Source organism: Oncorhynchus masou, chromosome 11 (assembly GCF_036934945.1).
Source record: "Oncorhynchus masou masou isolate Uvic2021 chromosome 11, UVic_Omas_1.1, whole genome shotgun sequence".
Lineage (NCBI taxonomy): Eukaryota > Metazoa > Chordata > Actinopteri > Salmoniformes > Salmonidae > Oncorhynchus > Oncorhynchus masou.
The window spans coordinates 50,035,301-50,053,821 of record NC_088222.1 but is presented as its reverse complement, the minus strand read 5'-3'; the positions used below and the strand labels follow the sequence as shown (position 1 = coordinate 50,053,821).

At 42.6% G+C, this 18,521-nt stretch overlaps 1 protein-coding gene across 6 annotated transcripts; it reads left to right on the top strand.

Moving 5' to 3' along the window:
- The first annotated feature begins 347 nt into the window (after window positions 1-347).
- Window positions 348-18,477, top strand: LOC135548798 (RNA-binding protein 27-like). Of its 6 annotated transcripts, none has more exons than XM_064978724.1 (21): window positions 348-668; window positions 1,393-1,511; window positions 1,664-1,791; window positions 1,901-1,983; window positions 2,250-2,446; window positions 3,227-3,535; window positions 4,384-4,614; window positions 6,339-6,500; window positions 8,154-8,309; window positions 8,554-8,698; window positions 8,934-9,117; window positions 9,342-9,569; window positions 9,736-9,864; window positions 10,010-10,138; window positions 10,253-10,327; window positions 13,435-13,596; window positions 13,747-13,851; window positions 14,998-15,216; window positions 15,430-15,513; window positions 15,631-15,750; window positions 16,007-18,477. In XM_064978724.1, the coding sequence occupies exons 1-21, from the start codon at window positions 610-612 to the stop codon at window positions 16,085-16,087; spliced, it is 3,105 nt and encodes a 1,034-aa protein (XP_064834796.1). In that variant the 5' UTR covers window positions 348-609; the 3' UTR covers window positions 16,088-18,477. The 6 variants fall into 6 exon arrangements, with proteins under 6 accessions (XP_064834796.1, XP_064834795.1, XP_064834799.1 ...); XM_064978723.1 differs by having other exon boundaries at window positions 9,733-9,864; XM_064978727.1 differs by having other exon boundaries at window positions 349-668; window positions 8,154-8,300; window positions 8,557-8,698; window positions 9,733-9,864.
- The last annotated feature ends 44 nt before the right edge of the window (window positions 18,478-18,521 follow it).

Sequence of the window (18,521 nt, the reverse complement as noted above, 5' to 3'; positions counted from 1 at the left end):
TCACGAGTTACCACATCCACAAATATATAAACCCCGCCTATTTATACAACTTGTCTTCTTAAAATCTGATTTTATACCTAACCTTGAACCTAACCTTGACAAAACTACTAAACGTATGCTTAACCCTAACCTTAAATTAAGACCAAAAAGCTAATTTTAGTTTTCATTAATGTTTACGATTTTCTGTAGACCTTGTGGCTGTGATAACTAGTGACAACCCCTCGGTTTGGCCAGCAGATTGGCTTACGACATGCACGTTATGTCGCTGTTAGTGCTATTTGGTATCCTTGGGACGTCCATACCCCTTAACCCTAACCCTAACCTGAACCTTAATCACTACCCTAAATCTTACCTTAACCCTTATCAAACCATAACCTTAACATTTTCAATTTCAATGGGGGTAACGTCAGAGTTGGGACGTCCCAATGATCCAAAATAGCAATGAACCTTATGTTGCCATGCCTGTGTTTGAACGTAAAGCAACTCGTCCGACCTGCAAGTGAAGTGATTAGTAAAGGCCTAAGCTTAATATACATTTATAGACGATGAAAGTAGGAATATCACAACACACCTTGAACTTATAGTCAGTATTATTAAGCCGTTTTCACGATGATCATAGAAAATGTGGAAGCTTTGAAGTCGTGGCTCGCAAAACTCCTGGAGCCAATGTGAGTGATGAATTGAAATGACACTTAGCTAGCTAGCTTGCACGAGTTAGCACGCTAACTAGCTACGCCACCGCTAGCTTGCTCTGTGGCAGTGCAAATACCAATTGAACGTTTGTGTAAATTATACGGCGTTTAACATTCTGCATATCTGGTATGTTGGGCAAATTGTAGACACTAATCACATGAAGGCATTCTAGATAACGTTATGTGTTTTGGTGTCGCTGCCGCAATACATTAACTAACTAGCCAGCTGGAAAGCTAGCTAACTAGTTAACTTTGTCTGACTACCAGCTAACTAAAGTTGGCTAGTTAAACTCAATCAACATCGTCCCAATCAACGATAATCATTGATATTACTATTGCACAGCAAGTGTGGCTTGTGACGTATGGGTAACTTAGGATATTAAATGAACTAGACTGGCGTAGTTATAAATGTAGTGACTAAGGTAGCTTAGCTACCCCTAGACACTGCTAGTAGTGACGTCTAGCATTTGTAGCCAACCAGCTAGCTAGCCAGTTAGAAAGCCTGACATCCCAGTTTATATAAGTGTGTGTTGTCATTGCTAACATATATGTTAGGTAGAACTAGATTAGTGTCTAACCTGCTGCCTCAATTCAAAATCTCAAACTTTCTTGCCATTGCAACTTTCTTGGCTTGGCTACACATGATTATTGTCTGATACAAACCCTGTTCTGAGCAATATGGGTAATGCTGCTTTTGCAGATGTGATGCTGACCCCTCTGCTTTAGCCAATTATGTTGTGGCTTTGGTAAAGAAGGACAAACCTGAGAAAGAGCTAAAAGCACTTTGTGCAGATCAACTGGATGTCTTCTTACAAAAAGGTAGGACACAACTCATTAATGTCAGTGTTGTTTTTCATCACATAAACTAGTAGTTCCATTGTGGAAACATTTAGGTGACTGAATGATAGTCTGAAATAATTCAGGAGAAATTTTTATAAAAGTCTTATGCCTTGATACTTCACCTATTACAGAAACCACTGGATTTGTTGATAAGCTCTTTGAATGTTTGACCACCAAAAACTACTTGGGTAATCCACTTGCTAAGGAAGTTCCCAAAGAGGACACCAAACTCCCTGTACTAAAACAGGAGGCTGTGGAGGTAAGGGCATTTGTTAAACTGGCTTCATGCAGAATCCTTTCCGTTGTATTATGTTGCAATCTTTGATGGTTGGGATATAGCTCATTATTGTTATTTTCTTAATCTTAAGGTTGAAAGTGTAGAAGAGGATAGGGGGGATAACAGGAGGAGAAGAAGTCCACTGAGAAACCGCTCTGACTTCAACGAGTCAAGGTAAGGCTGATATCTATGTTTTTGTTATTTTCCTGGTTCTCTCCAGTGAGTTCACCTCTTGACAGTGATGATGCTCTCTGGAGGTCAAGATGTTGGTTTGATTAGGCCCTTATGTCTAATGATCTTTGACACACAATGTAGGTAGTTATAGTGATTGTTGAATTGCTAGTCACATCAGTAGTACAAATTACCATGAAAAGTTTGGTACTGTATAAAAAGTGCTGCTAAATAACTAACCGACATGCCTTGATCGCCTGACCACACAGGGGCCGTGATGACCGCAGACGAGACGACCGCAAGCGGCGTGACATGGACCGTCACGGTAAAAGCACAGATTCCCACCGCGATAGGCATGACCGGCGCGGAGGCAACTCTCGTGGGCGCAGCTACAGCCGTAGCAGGAGCCGCAGCCGAAGTGGGAGCCGAGACATGAACAGGGACAAGGAGCACAGCAGAGGGAGAGGTGAGACTCACAGGGGCGCGGACATGGATAAATCTGCTTCACTTCAAATGTTAACCTAAAAGGTTGAAAACAAATCTTTGCTAAGAAGAGGTAAGATTCAAGAAATTAGCCTATTGATTGGACTTGTACTGGGGAGATCCTCTGTGGTGTGGATGTCTCATAATAAAGATTATGATAAATTCTGGGCAGTGGTGGGAAAGTACTCAATTGTCATACTTGAGTAAAAGTGAAGATACATTAATAAAAAATGACTCCAGTGAAAGTCACCCAGTAAAATACTACTTGAGTAAATCTAAAAGTATCTGGTTTTAAATGTACTGAAGTACAGTGGTGGAAAGAGTACTAAATTGTCATACTTGAGTAAAAGTAAATGCTACACATCAAATTCTTTATATTAAGCAAACCAGACGACACAATTATTATTTTTTTGTACAGACAGGCACACTACAGTTGGGATTACAAAAAATTATATTGATAGGTGTGTGAATTGGACCATATTGCTGTTCTGCATGTGAGCGTTTGAAATGTAACGAGTATTTTTGGGTGTCAGGGGAAATGTATGGGAGTAAAAAGTAAATATTTTCTTTAGGTATGTGGTGGAGTTAAGTTGTAAAAATATATAATTATAGGAGTCAAGTATGGCTACTCCAAAAAATGACTTAAGTAGTACTTCAACGTTTTTTTTAAACTAAACCTTGAACCAGTGGTGTAAAGTAATGTTAAGTTCGCATTGTGACTTTTGGGTTAAAGCTTTTCTCTGTGTCTCTGTATGTTCAACAGATTACAGGTCAAAGTTTGAAGTGGAGAGGAAGGAGCCTGAGAGTTTCAACTCCACCTCTGGGTCCCTGGGTACCCAACAACAGCAGCAACACCAGCATCCGCCACCTCTCCTGCCAACCCCCCAGCAGCACCCCCAGCAGTTCCCCTCCTCTGCTGGCCAAGCTGTCCCCAGCTCTGTTACCGTGGTAGCGCCCGCTCACCTGCCCGACAGCACCACGGAGAGCTGGTCTAATTACTACTCCAATCACAGGGAGGGCAAGTTGTTCAACAAGAGCACTTCAGTCAAGCACCGCTGTCGCGACTACGACGGTAAGGGCTCACCTCTGGGTTATTCTGGAGAAAGACTTTTCAACTGAAATAGTCTAATTTCACTCTGATCTTAGGTCTATGCTATGAAATTAGATGTTACCTATGTCTCTTAGCCCTACAGTTAATCTAGCAACAATATCTGGCTTTTACTTGTGCCTTGATTTAACCAGGTAAGTCATTGAGAACCCATTCTCTTTTACAATAATGACCTGTTGTTTATGTAGCTGAACATCTCTTATCGGTTTTAGTGACTGAACGACAAGACTAACTCATCCATATACAAAATAGTTTCTAATATACATGCAAAAACTTGTGAAAGGATGTCAATATTGAAGCAGGTGGCCTTGGATGGCCTTCTAGTCATTGTATATGCTAGGAGCCTTAGCTGTAGAGTGTAAAGTTCATGTGTCTACAGTAGTCAAATTGTACAAATATCAGCCAATTGTTTGTTTAAGAAATTAAATGCGGTAGGTTGGTTGCATTCTAAACCTCAGTAAGTGTGAGCCTGGTTTAAAGCACCACTAATGACCCAGGTTCAACATCCTTCCCCTGAGAGTGCAGATCAGGCTTAGAGCCGCTTCTCCAATGGGACACTGTTTATATTTATCCAACAGTCTCAACAGCACAGCGATATTTCTCACTCTGCCCCACCATTGAGGGTTCAGAGAATTGCCTGGATGTTATCAGGAGCTCTAAACAAAATGGTTGCAAAGTAGAATGCATCTAATTTTGGGCTGATGTCATTTTTTATATGACTGGGGGAAAGCAATTCTGAGCGCAATTATGGTAAGAATGTAATTGATCGTTTTTAAGCAATTTTCATCAATCTTCCTTTCTGTCTTCTGCAGAGAAAGGTTTCTGTGTGCGTGGTGACCTCTGTCCCTTTGACCACGGCAATGATCCTCTGATTGTGGACGACGTCACGCTACCCGCTATGATCCCATTTCCCCCACCTGGAATGCCACCGCCGGCCCGGATGGCCATGCCACCCATGACCGAGCCGCCCCCTGCCATCAGGATGCCCATGCCCCCCCACGGCCAGCCGCCCCCACCGGGCATCTTCCCTATGCCTCCTCCTGGTGAGTAATGTTACCATGTCTCTGCTGTGATGCCGTCTCCAATTCGACCATCACTCCTGATCCCTGAATGCTTACCAGTCTGTGTTTGACATAGGTTAAGGCCAAGTGTTTTTCCTGGTCAGGTCACATGATTAGGAAAAACCCAGGGCCCTAACTTTAGATCCTAATGTGGTGAGTCATTTTAGGATGCATGGATGTTTGTTTACATCAGTGGTCAACAACCGGTCGATCGCGTTCCTAGTCGGTCACCAAACATTTCTGTAAAAAACAACAACGATAAAGCCTGGCAGGTGCACTTGATTCAGCAGCCCTAGCGCTGGGAAGGCAAAGTGTGACCATTTTGAACCGTTTCATGTGTCTGAAGGTAGAATTCCGCCTACCCGGCAGGCCCAGAGTGCAAGTCAAGTGCACCTACAGGCCAACTGCTGGCCAATCCGATAGCTCAGATCACCGTGTCTGCACAGTTTCTTAGACTGTAAAAAATAAGTCTTGAGCGCACAGCAAAGTTGATACTCTGAGATTTTAAAACCATGACTAGATAGAGATTCAACGAATACAGCAAAGCACTGCTGTTTTTATTAGTAACTTCATGTTTAACTTGTTATTCAGCACTGTCAACACTTTGCGCATTTTATGGCTTATAAAAAGTGTTGAACGTTCTCCCTACTTCGACTTGAGTTTCGCCATCAGCTGGAAGACTGTCCCCTTTTCTCAGCGGAGGGAGGGACGGTGAGTCGGGTGAGAGGCAGCCTCACTGATACGCTCTCCCTCCCCTCAGGTTGACCATCAGATGCAAGCCATCAGTCCAGTAAAATAAAAAATTATTATGCTCAGCAAATTATCTATTGCCAGTGTGATCATATACCTAAAATATCATTTCAAAATGGTTTGAGAAGAACATTGGCAGGGCAATTCAAGCATAGCTACAGAATTGTTTTAATAGGTTATTGCGTAGGCTTTTTAAGTCACGTTTAAAAAATAATTCAATCGACCTGCATTTTGACTCAAGGTGTTCTAGACTCAGAATATGTTGGTAACCACTGGTTTACGTCATTGAGTAGGAAGCCGTTAGCATTTGTTTAAGGTTGAGGGCTTCATTCCTGCCGGAAGCTGATTTAGCAGCATGATCATTACACAAGTGCACCTTTTGCTGGGGACAATATAAGGCCGCTTTAAAATGTACAGTTGTCACACAACACAATGCCACAGATGTCTCACGTTTTAAGGGAGCATGCAATTGGCATGCTGACTGCAGGAATGTCCACCGGAGCTGTTGCCAGAGAATGTAATATGTATTTCTCCACCATAAGCTACCTACAATGTCATTGCTGAGGACTATTTCTGTCTGTAATAGGGCACTTTAGTGGAGAAAAACTTATTCTGATTGGCTGGGCCTGGGTGCCAAGTGGGTGAGCCTATGCCCTCCAAGTCCCACCCATGGCTACACCACTGCCCAGCCATGAAATCCATAGATTAGGGCCTAATTAATTTAATTAAATTGACTGATTTCTTATATGAACTATAACTCAGTAAAATCTTTGAAATTGTTCAGTGCAGATATGCACCTCAGAGAAACAGCTGTCTTTGTTGTTGTCTTACCCTCACTAGTGCTCACCCTATACTGCATGTCTGTGCTTTACCTAGCCTTTTCTGTTCAGGAGTTTTAAGTAAATGGCTTTTGTCTAGTATTAACTGGGTTTAGCTTGGATTTGTATCTCCCATAGGGCCCCCATTAATACCAGCAAGTGGGATAGATACTCCCAACAACTCAGGAGCGAGTTCTGCCTCCTCTCTGGGACCGCCTGGAGTGGGACCTCCACCTCCTCTTCCTCCACCACCTCCATCTTCTTCAGTCTCTCTACACCCCCAATATTCTCAGTCAGAATGTAAGCAGCTATGATTATCTCAATTGGCATGGAAAAGTGGTACTTTTAAAGCATAGCTCCCATATTATTTTACATTTTGTCAGTTTTTTTTTTTTTTTTTTTTTTTTTTTGAAATACAGCATCTTTCAAATCAATGTGAACCAAATGGCATTGTTCAGTTTGACTGTAGTAAGTGAGGAAAGACAGAGGAATTATATTGGTTTAAAATGTTTATGGTTCATTCACGTTTTGCAAATTATTTCATTTTTGGGTGGTGGTGTTAGTTTTGTTTTTGTGTCCAACTGCCTTGCCTGTATGATCAAGTAATTTATTTAGGGTGCAATAACATATGTTGACCAGAGGGTCACACTGTTTCTGAACTGGAAATCTACTGTTGGTGCTGTAAGGTGCACATTAGATAAGTGCAAACTTTATTTGACTAATCCTGCCCACATACGTGAGAAAATGAATGAATTGAAACGCAGTCCATTTCTCTACTCTTAATACAAAACAATAATTATATATATATATATCACACAGACACACACACTACCGTTCATGGGTATGGGGTCACTTAGAAATGTCCTTGTTTTTGAAAGAAAAGCACACAAAAAATGTCCATTAAAAATAACATCAAATTATTCGGAAATACAATGTAAACATTGTTACTGTTGTAGCTGCAAACGGCAGATTTTTTTAAATTTTTAAATGGAATATCTACATAGGCGTACAGAGGCCCATTATCAGCAACCATCACTCCTGTGTTCCAATGACACATTGTGTTAGCTAATCCAAGTTTATAATTTTAAAAGGCTAATTGATCATTAGAAAACCATTTTGCAATTATGTTAGCTTAGCTGAAAACTGTTGTGGTGATTTAAAGAAGCAATAAAACTGGCTTTCTTTGGACTAGTTGAGTATTTGGAGCATCAGCATTTGTGGACTCGATTACAGGCTCAAAATAGCCAGAAACAAATAACTGTCTTCTGAAACTCGTCGGTCTATTCTTCTTCTGAGAAATTAAGGCTATCCCATGTGAGAAATTGCCAAGAAACTGAAGAGCTCGTACAACGCTGTGTACTACTCCCTTCACAGAACAGCGCGAACTGGCTCTAACCAGAATAGAAAGAGGAGTGGGAGGCCCTGGTGCACAACTGAGCAAGGGGACAAGTACATTAGTGTCTAGTTTGAGAAACAGACGCCTCACAAGTTCTCAACTGGCAGCTTCATTAAATAGTACCCGCAAAACACCAGTCTCAACGTCAACAGTGAAGAGGCGACTCCGGGATGCTGGCCTTCTAGGCAAAGAAAAGCCATATCTCAGACTGGCCAATAAAAAGAAAAGATTAAGATGGGCAAAAGAACAGACACTTGACAGAGGAACTCTGTGTGTGTGTGTATTTATTTTACTTGCGCTGGGTGTCTCCATGTTTTAGTTTAGTGCATGCATTCTTGACAGTCCCAAGCCATAGCCTATTATATAGAAAAATCAGACTTTATAATATTGAGCTCAATAGTATGGTTATACTTAGGTTTTCCTTGTAAGCATGCATGCATGCATACAGTTAAAGTAGGTGTTATTACAGATATGCCTGTTTGGGAATTGTCACTCTCCACAGTGTAAAATGCTGTTTTAGTTCTTCTAATGATGTGTCCCATCCCTTGTGTTGCCAGATAATTACGACCCAGAGGCCTACAACCCAGAGTCTCCAGGCATCACTGCAGCCAGCCGGCCCCAGTACAGGCAGTTCATCCCCCGCATCCAGACCCAGAGACCCAACCTCATTGGCCTCACTTCTGGAGATGGCCAGGGATCCAGAGGTATCACATGTGGGTCTATCCTGTCCCACTTTAATTAATCAATCCTTTTTACTTAACACAGTCACTTTAGTTATTTAGATTGGGCCTTTCCTCTGCACCTAACCAATACGAAACATGAGACGAGTTCCATATGTTAATTTATTTGGAGAACATGATCAAACAACTCGAACAGCTAGAATCACTTTACGTATCCTTATTGTCATCCAGATTCTAGCTGTGTCATTACGACCGACTGCTTTTCTCCTTTTCCCAGCAGCTAACATAGTAATCCAGACAGAGCCGGCAGTGGCCAGTGTTCCCTGCAGTGTGTCCCGCTACAGCAGCACCGAGCAGGAAAGCAGGAAGAGGCCCCTGGGGCCCACAGAGGGCCAGCTGCCCAAAAAGCCCTGGATGGACAAGTAAGAACACACACACACACACACACACACACACACACAAGGGCCACCCTGAACACTCACAGTACCCACCCTCCACCACTGCAGCGTTGTGAGCGATTCCAGTTCAATGGCAGTTTTAATTGAGCTCTGTAAGAGCCTGGATTTAGATGACTCGTTACTTGACCCAAACTCTGCTTCACAGATCACTGTCATTGGCTCCTCTGCCCTGTCACTCACTTCTGTCATTCTCTTCCAGGTCAAACTACCAGGCTAACAACCAACTCAACTTCCCCAACAACAAGCCCCAACACGGGGGCTTCCCCAAGAAGAATCACTATGTCAACACTAAGTTGGAAGTTCGCAAAATCCCCCGAGATCTCAACAACATCACCAAATTGAATGAACACTTTAGCAAGTTTGGTACCATTGTGAATATTCAGGTAAGAGTAACATGACTGTAGTTGACTATTTCATTTGCTTTTTTTTTTTTTTATCTCAACAGCACATTACTCACAATTTCTTGATATCATTTGTACCACTAAACACAGGAACTTTTTAGATCATTATTGGGGCGTCTACATACTTTCGAGGGTAATCAAGGACACACCTGCTTGCCTATATCACTACTTCCTGTATCTTCTTTGACCTGTCCCGTCTCCAATAGGTGGTGTTTGGTGGTGACCCAGAGGCAGCTCTGATCCAGTACACAGCCAACGAAGAGGCACGGCGGGCCATCTCCAGCATTGAGGCGGTGCTCAACAACCGCTTCATCCGTGTGTACTGGCACCGAGAGGCCAACACCCAGCAGCAGGGACAGAGCATGGGTCAGGGTCAGGGGGACGGACCGAGCCAGAGCACTGCCATGGCGCAACAGCAACCCAACGTCCACAAGGTGAACAGCGCACTTGTGACTACTGCAAAAAAAACTTTTCTTAGCTGGTCAAACCATTAATTCATTCAACCAGCAGTTTTGGTTTTGAACAGAGAAGTTCTAAGTTCCAGGTCAGCAGTGATCATCATCTATGCATTACTTTCTATCTTTCTGTATAAACCAGCAGGTGATAAAGCAGCACAGTCCCGGGGCCTATGTGCTGAATAATAAGACAGTGCCCAAACATTGCCACGGTGTTGGGGCTGTGGCCGCGGGCAAACTGGACTCCCTGCACCCCAGCACGGACACTGCAGCAGTAAGCAGTAATTTCCTATGCTCTGTGGGTCTGAGTGTGCCCCTATACATGTCTGCAGCACGGTGTTGTATTATGGCAAAGAGAGTGGATTGACACAGGGGGTAAGGTAGTAATCAAAGGGTCTGTTTGTCTCTTTCTATCCTAGGCACTCTTCGCCTCCTCTGGGGCCCTTCAGAAGGGACCCTACATGTCCACAGTCCTCAAGGCAACATCCAAGTCACTTGGTAAAACTGCCAAAGCACTTGAAGAACTGGAGGTCTTGAAAAAGAAGCAGGCAAGTCAGTTTTGCTGTTAGCATTTTGAATAAGCTTCAGTGTATCATCACCTTTCATACAAAAATCTAAATTCCACTCTAATCAATTGTTTGGTTTGTTCTTTGTTCATTCAGGAGACATTGAAGTTGCAACAGGACATGAGGAAAAAAAAACAGGAGATGCTTGAGAAACAGATTGAATGCCAGAAGGTATGGTTGTTTATATTACATATATACTGAACAAAAATATAAACGCAACATGTGATGTGTTGGTCCCATGTTTCATGAGCTGAAATAAAATATTTCATTAATGTTCCATATGAACAAAAAGCATATTTTTCTCTCATTGTGTGCACAAATGTGTTTACATCCCTGTTATTGAGCATTTCTCCTTCACCAAGATAATCCATCCACCTGACAGGTGTGGCATATCAAGAATCTGATTAAACAGCATGCTCATTACACAGGTGCACCTTGTGCTGGGGACAAAAGGTCACTCTAAAATGTGCAGTTTTGTCACACAGCACAATGCCACGTGTCTCAAGTTGAGGGAGTGTGCAATTGGCATGCTGACTGCAGGAATGTCCACCAGAGCTGTTGCCAGAGAATTTAATTTAATTTCTCTACCATAAGCCGCCACCAATGTCGTTTTAGAGAGTTTGGCAGTACTTCCAACATGCCTCACAACCGCAGACCACGTGTAACTATGCCAGCCTAGGACCTCCACATCTGAATTCACCCGCGAGATCGTCTGAGACCAGCCACCCGGACAGCTGATGAAACTGGGGTTTCCACAACCAAAGAATTTCCGAAGAACTGTCAGAAACCGTCTCAGGGAAGCTCATCTTTGTGCTTCACCGGGGTCTTGACCTGACTGAAGTTCAGCATTATAGCCAACTTCAGTGGGCAAATGCTCACCTTCAATGGCCACTGGCAGAAGTGTGCTCTCACACAGATGAATTCCGACTTCAACTGTACCACGCAGATGGCAGACAACGTGTGGTAGTGCTATTTGTTAATGCCGACGTTGTGAACAGAGTGCCCCATGGTGGGGTTATGGTATGGGCAGGCATAAGCTACGGACAACGAACACAATTGCATTCTATGGATGGCAATTTCAATGCACAGAGACCGTAATCAGATCCTGAGGCCCTTTGTGCCATTCATCCTACGCCATCACCTCATGTTTCAGCATGATATTGCACAGCCCCATGTCGCAAGGACCTGTACACCCATTCAGCATGTTTGGGATGCTCTGGATCGACATGTACGACAGTGTGTTCCAGTTCCTGCCAATATCCAGCAACTTCGCACAGCCATTGAAGACGAATGGGACAACATTCCACAGGCCACAATCAACATTCTGATTAAACTCTATGCAAAGGAGATGTATCGCGCTGCATGAGGGAAATGGTGGCCGCACCAGATACTGACTGGTTTTCTGGTCCACACCCCTACTTTTTTTTTTCAAGGTATCTCCGACCAACGGATGCATAGGGTGCATTTTTCCACATTTTGTTACGTTACAGCCGTATTCTAAAATTGATTAAATAGTTTCCCCCCCTCAATCTACACACAATACCCCATAATGACAATGCAAAAACAGGTTTTTAGAATTTATTGCTAATGTATAACATTTTTGGGGAAATATCACTTAAGTATTCAGACACTTTACTCAGTACCTTTGGCAGCAATTACAGCCTTGAGTCTTCTTCGATATGACACTACAAGCTTGGCACACCTGTATTTTGGGACTTTCTCCCCTTCTTCTCTGCAGATCTTCTCAAGCTCTGTCAGTGTGGATAGGGAGCGTCACTATACAGCTATTTTCAAGCCTAACCAGAGATGTTCGATTGGGTTCAAGTCCAGGCTCTGACTGGGCTCCCCTCAAGGACATTCACAGCCACTCCTGCATTGTCTTGGCTGTGTGCTTAGGGTCGTTGTCCTTTTGAAAGATGAACTATCGCCCCGTTCTGAGATCCTGAGCGATCTGGAGCAGGTTTTCATCAAGGATCTCTCTGTACTTTGCTCCGTTCATCTTTCCCTCGATTCTGACTCGTCTCCCAGTAAATACCGCCGAAAAACATCCTCCACAACATCCTGCCACAACCATGCTTCACCGTAGGGATGGTGTCAGGTTTCCTCCATGCTTGACATTCAGGCCAAAGAGTTTGATCTTGGTTTTATCAGACCAGAGAATCGTATTTCTCATGGTCCGAGAGTCCTTTAGGTGCCTTTTGGCAAACTCCAAGCGGGCTGTCATGTGCCTTTTACTGAGGAGTGGATTTAGTCTGGCCACTACCATAAAGGCCTGATCGGTGGAGTGCTGCAGAGATTCTGGAAGGTTCTCCCATCTCCACAGAGGACCTCTGGTGCTCTGTCAGAGTGACCATTGGGTTCTTGGTCACCTCCCTGACCAAGGCCCTTCTCACCCGATTGCTCAGTTTGGCTGAGCGGCCAGCTCTAGGAAGAGTCTTGGCGGTTCCAAACTTCTTCCATTTAAGAATGATGGAGGCCACTGTTCTTGGGGACCTTCAATGCTGCATAAATGTTTTGGTACCCTTCCCCAGATCTGTGCCTCTCCTGTCTCTGACCTTTGTGTTTGCTCTGACATGCACTGTCAACTGTGGAACCTTATATAGACAGGTATGTGCCTTTCCAAATCATGTCCAATCAATTGAATTGACCACAGGTGGACTCCAAGTTGTAGAAGCATCTCAAGGATGATCAATGGAAGCCGGATACACCTGAGCTTGATTTTGAGTCTCATAAGCAAAGGGTCTGAATATTTATCTAAATAAGGTATTTCTGTTTATTTTTAATAAATTTGCTACAATTTCAAATCACCTGTTTTCACTTTGATATTGTGGGGTATTGTATGTAGATTGATGAGGGACAAAAAATGATTTAATTAATTTTAAAATAAGGCTGTCACGTAACAAAATGTGGAAAAAGGGAAGGGGTCTGAATACTTTCCAAATGGATTGTATCTGTATTCCCAGTCATGGGAATCTGTAGATTAGGGCCTAATTTATTTATTTCAATTGACTGATTCCCTTATAAACGGTTCAGATCTTTGAAATTGTTGCATGTTGCGTTGATATTTCTGTTCAGTGTAGTTAATAATTTAAAGGATACCACCATCACCACCTTCCATTTTACAGTTGCACATAAGTCACATGCAGTGATCATCATCACATTGTCCATTCACTATCAAAACCAAGGACACCGGTAAGACCAAAAGAGCCTGTGTGTTGTCCTGGAAAACCCTACTTGTCTAGCACTGATTAGTCAATCTCATGTCCTTCCTCCTATAGGCTCTAATAAACAGACTTGAAAAGAACCGGGCCACATTGAAGCCAGAGGAGAGGGCCAACCTTATGAAGACTCTGAAGGATCTGACCGACAAGATCTCCCAGCTCCAGAACGAGATGAACCCAGCCTCCCACTCCACGGCCCAGTCCAAGACCAAGATAGATGTGAGTCTACCTACCATATCATATAGGGCTGTAATTACTTAATTGCGCCATCACCGCCATTTACAGTATTTGCTTATACTATGTAGTTCATGCATTGTGGAAATCCAAACGTAATATCAATGGCTCTGTTTGATTTGTGCTTTCCCTCAGAAACAAAAGGAGCTTCTGGATGCAGAGCTTGATTTCCACAAGAAGATGAGTTCTGGAGAGGACACGACAGACCTGAAGCAGAAACTGGGTCAGCTGCAGGTTGAGGTGGGTAGACGGAGTATCCATACTTTCGGAAGTCCTCTCTCTAGAACTGATGACCATGTCTGGAATGTGGCAGTGTTCTGGGATACTGAAAGAGTAGTGGCAGACAAGAAAACTCCAACAAATGTGCAACTTTTTAGAATAATGGTTTGAAGCGAGCAGCAGGACATCACCTTGGATGTGAACGTATGCCTTGCCACACAGCTTCTCTCGTCTGCTGCTAGTCACATATGTTGCCCAGTGTTTCCTCTGCAATCATTTAGCTGGGGTGCTGCGCCAGGGCAAAATCATTGCCGGCACACCCCAAAAATATGGAACATGAAAAAATTCTACAATCAATTCCAGAGGAAAAACGCGTCCTCGGTGTCAGAGGATCAGGTTCTAAACAACAAACTCGTTGTTGTTTTTTTCTTCTCATGGCAACACCTCTGCATGGCTTTCCCAGCCTGGTGTGCTTCAATTAGCTTCCATGAAATATGCATGGCTTTATCCCTCTTCTGCACATTAAACTGCAGGCACTTACCAAGCCCAGAGGACACCCACTAACTAATCCTAACGAAACACATATCCTACATTGATGCATCTGATTTCATTAGTTTGAGCTCGTGTTCCTTGTAAGAAAATAGAGGGATGACATTTAGTAGGAGGGGTGGGGAAGGACGAGTGTTGGCATTCACCATTTTTACATTTGAGTTATTTAGCAGACTCTCTTATCCAGAGTGACTTACAGGAGCATTTAGGGTTAAGTACCTTGCTCAAGGAAACAGACAGATTTTTCACCAAGTCAGCTTGGGGATTCGAACCAGCCATCTTTTGTTTAATGGCCCTACGCCCTTAACCTGTAGGCTACCTGACGCTCCAAGACATCAGGCCCATCACAATCAGCCTGCTGGTCCATATTCCCTTGGACTCATTAAAGATGGATACCAGACCTGTGGGGACACTTGTTCTGAGTGGCATTACATTTTATTCCTAGATACTGACGCTGCATGGCACTGTTTGCTGAGGACATGCCAGGTGGCACAACTGTCTTTCTTGCTTCCACATCTGTCTCTGGTACTCTCCTAATACTGCCAGGTGGCACCTCATTTTGTGTGATGTTGAGGAGTAGCTGTGTATCTGATGACTTTGTTGGCTGTGTTCCCCTAGGCCACGTGGTTGGGCTTGATACCGACTGGGCGGGGGAAGGTAGACGATCCAATAGGCGTCAGGGGCAGGGGCCGAGGCCGGGGCAGGGGCAGGGGACGGGGACACAGAGGAGGAGGAAGAGGAGGGGGCAATCACATGGTGGTGGACCACAGGCCCCGGGCCATTGCCATCATGGGAGTCACACAGGAAGAGAAGGAGGAGCTGCTGCCTCACTTTGTGGTAAGGAAATACAACCATCACATCTTATCCTATTCAGCTAGTTGCATGGTTCCCCCAAAATGGCTTATTTTAACATTGGAAAGTCAGAGCTAGAACTCATCCTTGTGGCACAAAGCATGAATCGTTATAGTAGTAAAAACAATGCCTGAGAAGATGTGTAAAGGAGTTTCCACTGGCACTTACGGCTGTTTCGTATTCTTGTCTTTGGCACAGAAATATGGTGAGATACAGGAGCTTCATGATCAGGATGCCACCAGCGTTGTCATAACGTTCAAGACCCGGAGTGAAGCAGAGAATGTATGTCCTGCAGATGTGACACACAGTAGCTCGTAACATTTGGATGCCTTTATAACAGACAGTTAACACAAGTTCGAATTGAATTTCACCCTTCATGATAATTTTCACATTTTATAGGCTGCAAACCAAGGAGCAAAGTTCAAAGGTCGCGTTCTACAGATTTCATGGCACAAGCCGAAGACTCCATCCATGTCCACAGAGCCTGAAGAGGAGTCGTTGAAGGATGAGGCCAATAAGGTATGTTACTATACATCTCTCCCTATACATTTCCCGTTTTTTTTACCATTTAGGCATTTTGGAAAAGCGTGTCATGTTAATAAATCAGAATTAAATTATATAAATAAGAGTGCAGCATAGCTGTGTCCTAATACGAATTATCTATTGCAAAATGGTTGATTTAGTGAGTTTTTATTTATTTTGCAGAATTATAGATCGTTTTTAGTCAATGTTTTAATGACATCAAAATGCATGTTCTTTGATTTCATTCCTCCAGGAGGAAGTCAGCCCCTACCTGCTTATGGAGGAAGACGACGATGAGGATGACGAGTACGAGAGTCGTTCATGGAGGCGATGAATGCAATACGAACGTCACACCTTTTAGTGGGATTTACTTTCTTTTTTTTAACAAATTCAAGCCGATTTAACAAAATCACTTGTTTGTTGTTTTTTTTGCAATTTCCAGTATTTTGAGACTGAAGAATGAAACACATGAGAGAAAGCAGTTCCTTTAATGATACGTTTGAAGCTTGAAAAGGCAGACTGTTTTGTCTCTTCAAACATCTGAATAATTATTCAAATCTCACTTTTTCTGAGAAAAAAATCTAAACCGTTATAAATAGATGTATGTTTCGATGTGGTTACTAGATAATCGGTAACACACAACATTTGTGACTACTGTGAATAGCTAGTTATTTTTATATATATTTAAGCTATGGTTTCCTTCGCTCCCTTGTTTGGCTAATGTTGTCTATAATTTCGAGGCTCAAAGGTCCTCAGTCCAGGGACGGCCACACCCTCACAGATCTCACCGTCTCGGTCTACAGCAGAGGTCACTAAGTTTTACAGTCCCCTGTTGAAATGCCCTTGCAAATTAGATACAACCTCCGTCTTGAATTTCGAGATACAATTGATATTCCCCTGAGTATTTTGCTGTCGACTAAATGTGTGGTGCCACTTTATGTACATATGAACACCAAGACTGTTACGCACTTTTGAGATGGTGTGTAACAACTGTTTTCCCAAGTCATCTTCCCTTAGTCATCTGAAAGCCAAAGACATATTTGGATGAGGAGCTAGTCATTTATTGTCAAACGTGTTGGATTTCTGTAGACAATGTTGTTTGAATGTATACTGAACATTTGATTTGTATCTCTAATTTTGCCTTACGTAATCAGCAGAAGGCTGACTTTTTATGAGATGAGTGATTTTCTTCTGTAAATGTTGTAAATGTTTGCAATAGGATTTACTTTGATACTTTTTTCCCCCATTTTTAGTCATTTGAATGAATCTGGACATTGTCAGGAAAAGAGGTCCCACTTACTCTGCTTATTTAACATAGGTTTGTGTTTAAACCAACCCTTGTGGCGTCACTTCACATAACATCAAAGACACATTTATACCAACTCATCTCTGCCAGGATTCATCTTCAAGGGAAAATGTATGGTTTTGACAGAGTTGTCAAATAACCAGTCATTTGTTACAGATGGGTAATGTTTCCATGCACAGTTTCGCATCTTAATTTACATACATCAGCAGTTAATCCATTTCCACATAAGCGAGGCACCTAATGTTAATGAGTGAGGATCCCCCCCATACCGTCCTGCAAGTGGATAAACGTTGGTGGCTCTGAACGTGTTAACTAACAACTCTTGTATAATTGATGAAAAACAAAATCTATATTTCCATACTGTATTTACATTTATTCAAGAGAGGGAGAGCTGAAATTCTTTAGAGATGCCCCTGAAGTATAGATATTGAACCCTATAGCGTGTTATGCTTTCATATTTGGCCAGGACCAACCACCCTGTTGTAACTCAAGACTCAACCATTGGATTCAATATAAGCTCTGAATACGGTTATGTTGCCGTAGCCCCTATTGTATTTTGACCTTTCATTTTGCAGTCTTCTTGGGGAAAGTTAGGAGATAAGAGTAACAGGAAAGTAAGACTCCTCTCTCGACTTTGACTTGTCCTATCAGTGTGAGGCTTGGCGATAACTTTATCAGCATAACAATTTTATATCAGTTAGGTCACAACATGTTTCTTTTTGGAGATCAATAAAAAAGCCCATTGGAATGTGAGAAAGGGATGCCAGTCAGACTCCAGAACAGGGCTCTCCAACCCTGTTCGTGAAGAGCGACCCTCCTGTAGGATTTCACTCCAATCCCAGCTGTAACACCTGATTCCGCTTATCAACCAGCTGATTATTAGATTTGGGTTTCATTAAGGTAGGAGTGAGAACCTACAGGACGGTAGCTCTCCAGGAAAAGGGTTGGAGAACCCTGCTCTAGAAGGACAATTGCAGAGAATAAGAAATTGTAGTTTTTCACTGCACAGTACCCTTCTTGTTTGCTATGTGCTTTTCCTGTTTGGATTGCATATTTCACAGCAACATATGAACAGCCCTTTGCTTGATAACTTCAGTAGGAGAAATCTAATGGCAGGACTATTCAGTGAGATTTCAGAAATTGCTTTGAGGATTTTCTCCCAATGTTTGTACAACCTTGTGGACGCTACTATGACATGGTAGTGTAAAATGTAAAACACTTATTGGAAGAATATTTTTTTGGATTTGTTATTGTTTATATTTTCAGGAAGTGTATGTATTTTTGATTTATTCTGTTTGTAAAATGGATTTCTAACTCACTAGCATGTTTGCTTTTACCAATAAACATGGAGGAATGGTGTTAGGAACAAAATAAATTTAAATAAACGACTTGCATTAGACAAGTAAAAAAAAAAAAAAAAAAAAAAAAAAAAATTCAACATTGCGAAGATGCGAGAGAAACC

Excerpts from the sequence above, each read along its gene's own strand:
- LOC135548798 (XM_064978723.1), top strand. The coding sequence starts at position 610 with ATGATCATAGAAAATGTGGAAGCTTTGAAGTCGTGGCTCGCAAAACTC. Across the intron at positions 1,512-1,663 it reads GGATGTCTTCTTACAAAAAG|AAACCACTGGATTTGTTGAT; the intron begins GTAGGACACAAC and ends CACCTATTACAG. Across the intron at positions 8,310-8,553 it reads GGGATCCAGAGGTATCACAT|CAGCTAACATAGTAATCCAG; the intron begins GTGGGTCTATCC and ends TCCTTTTCCCAG.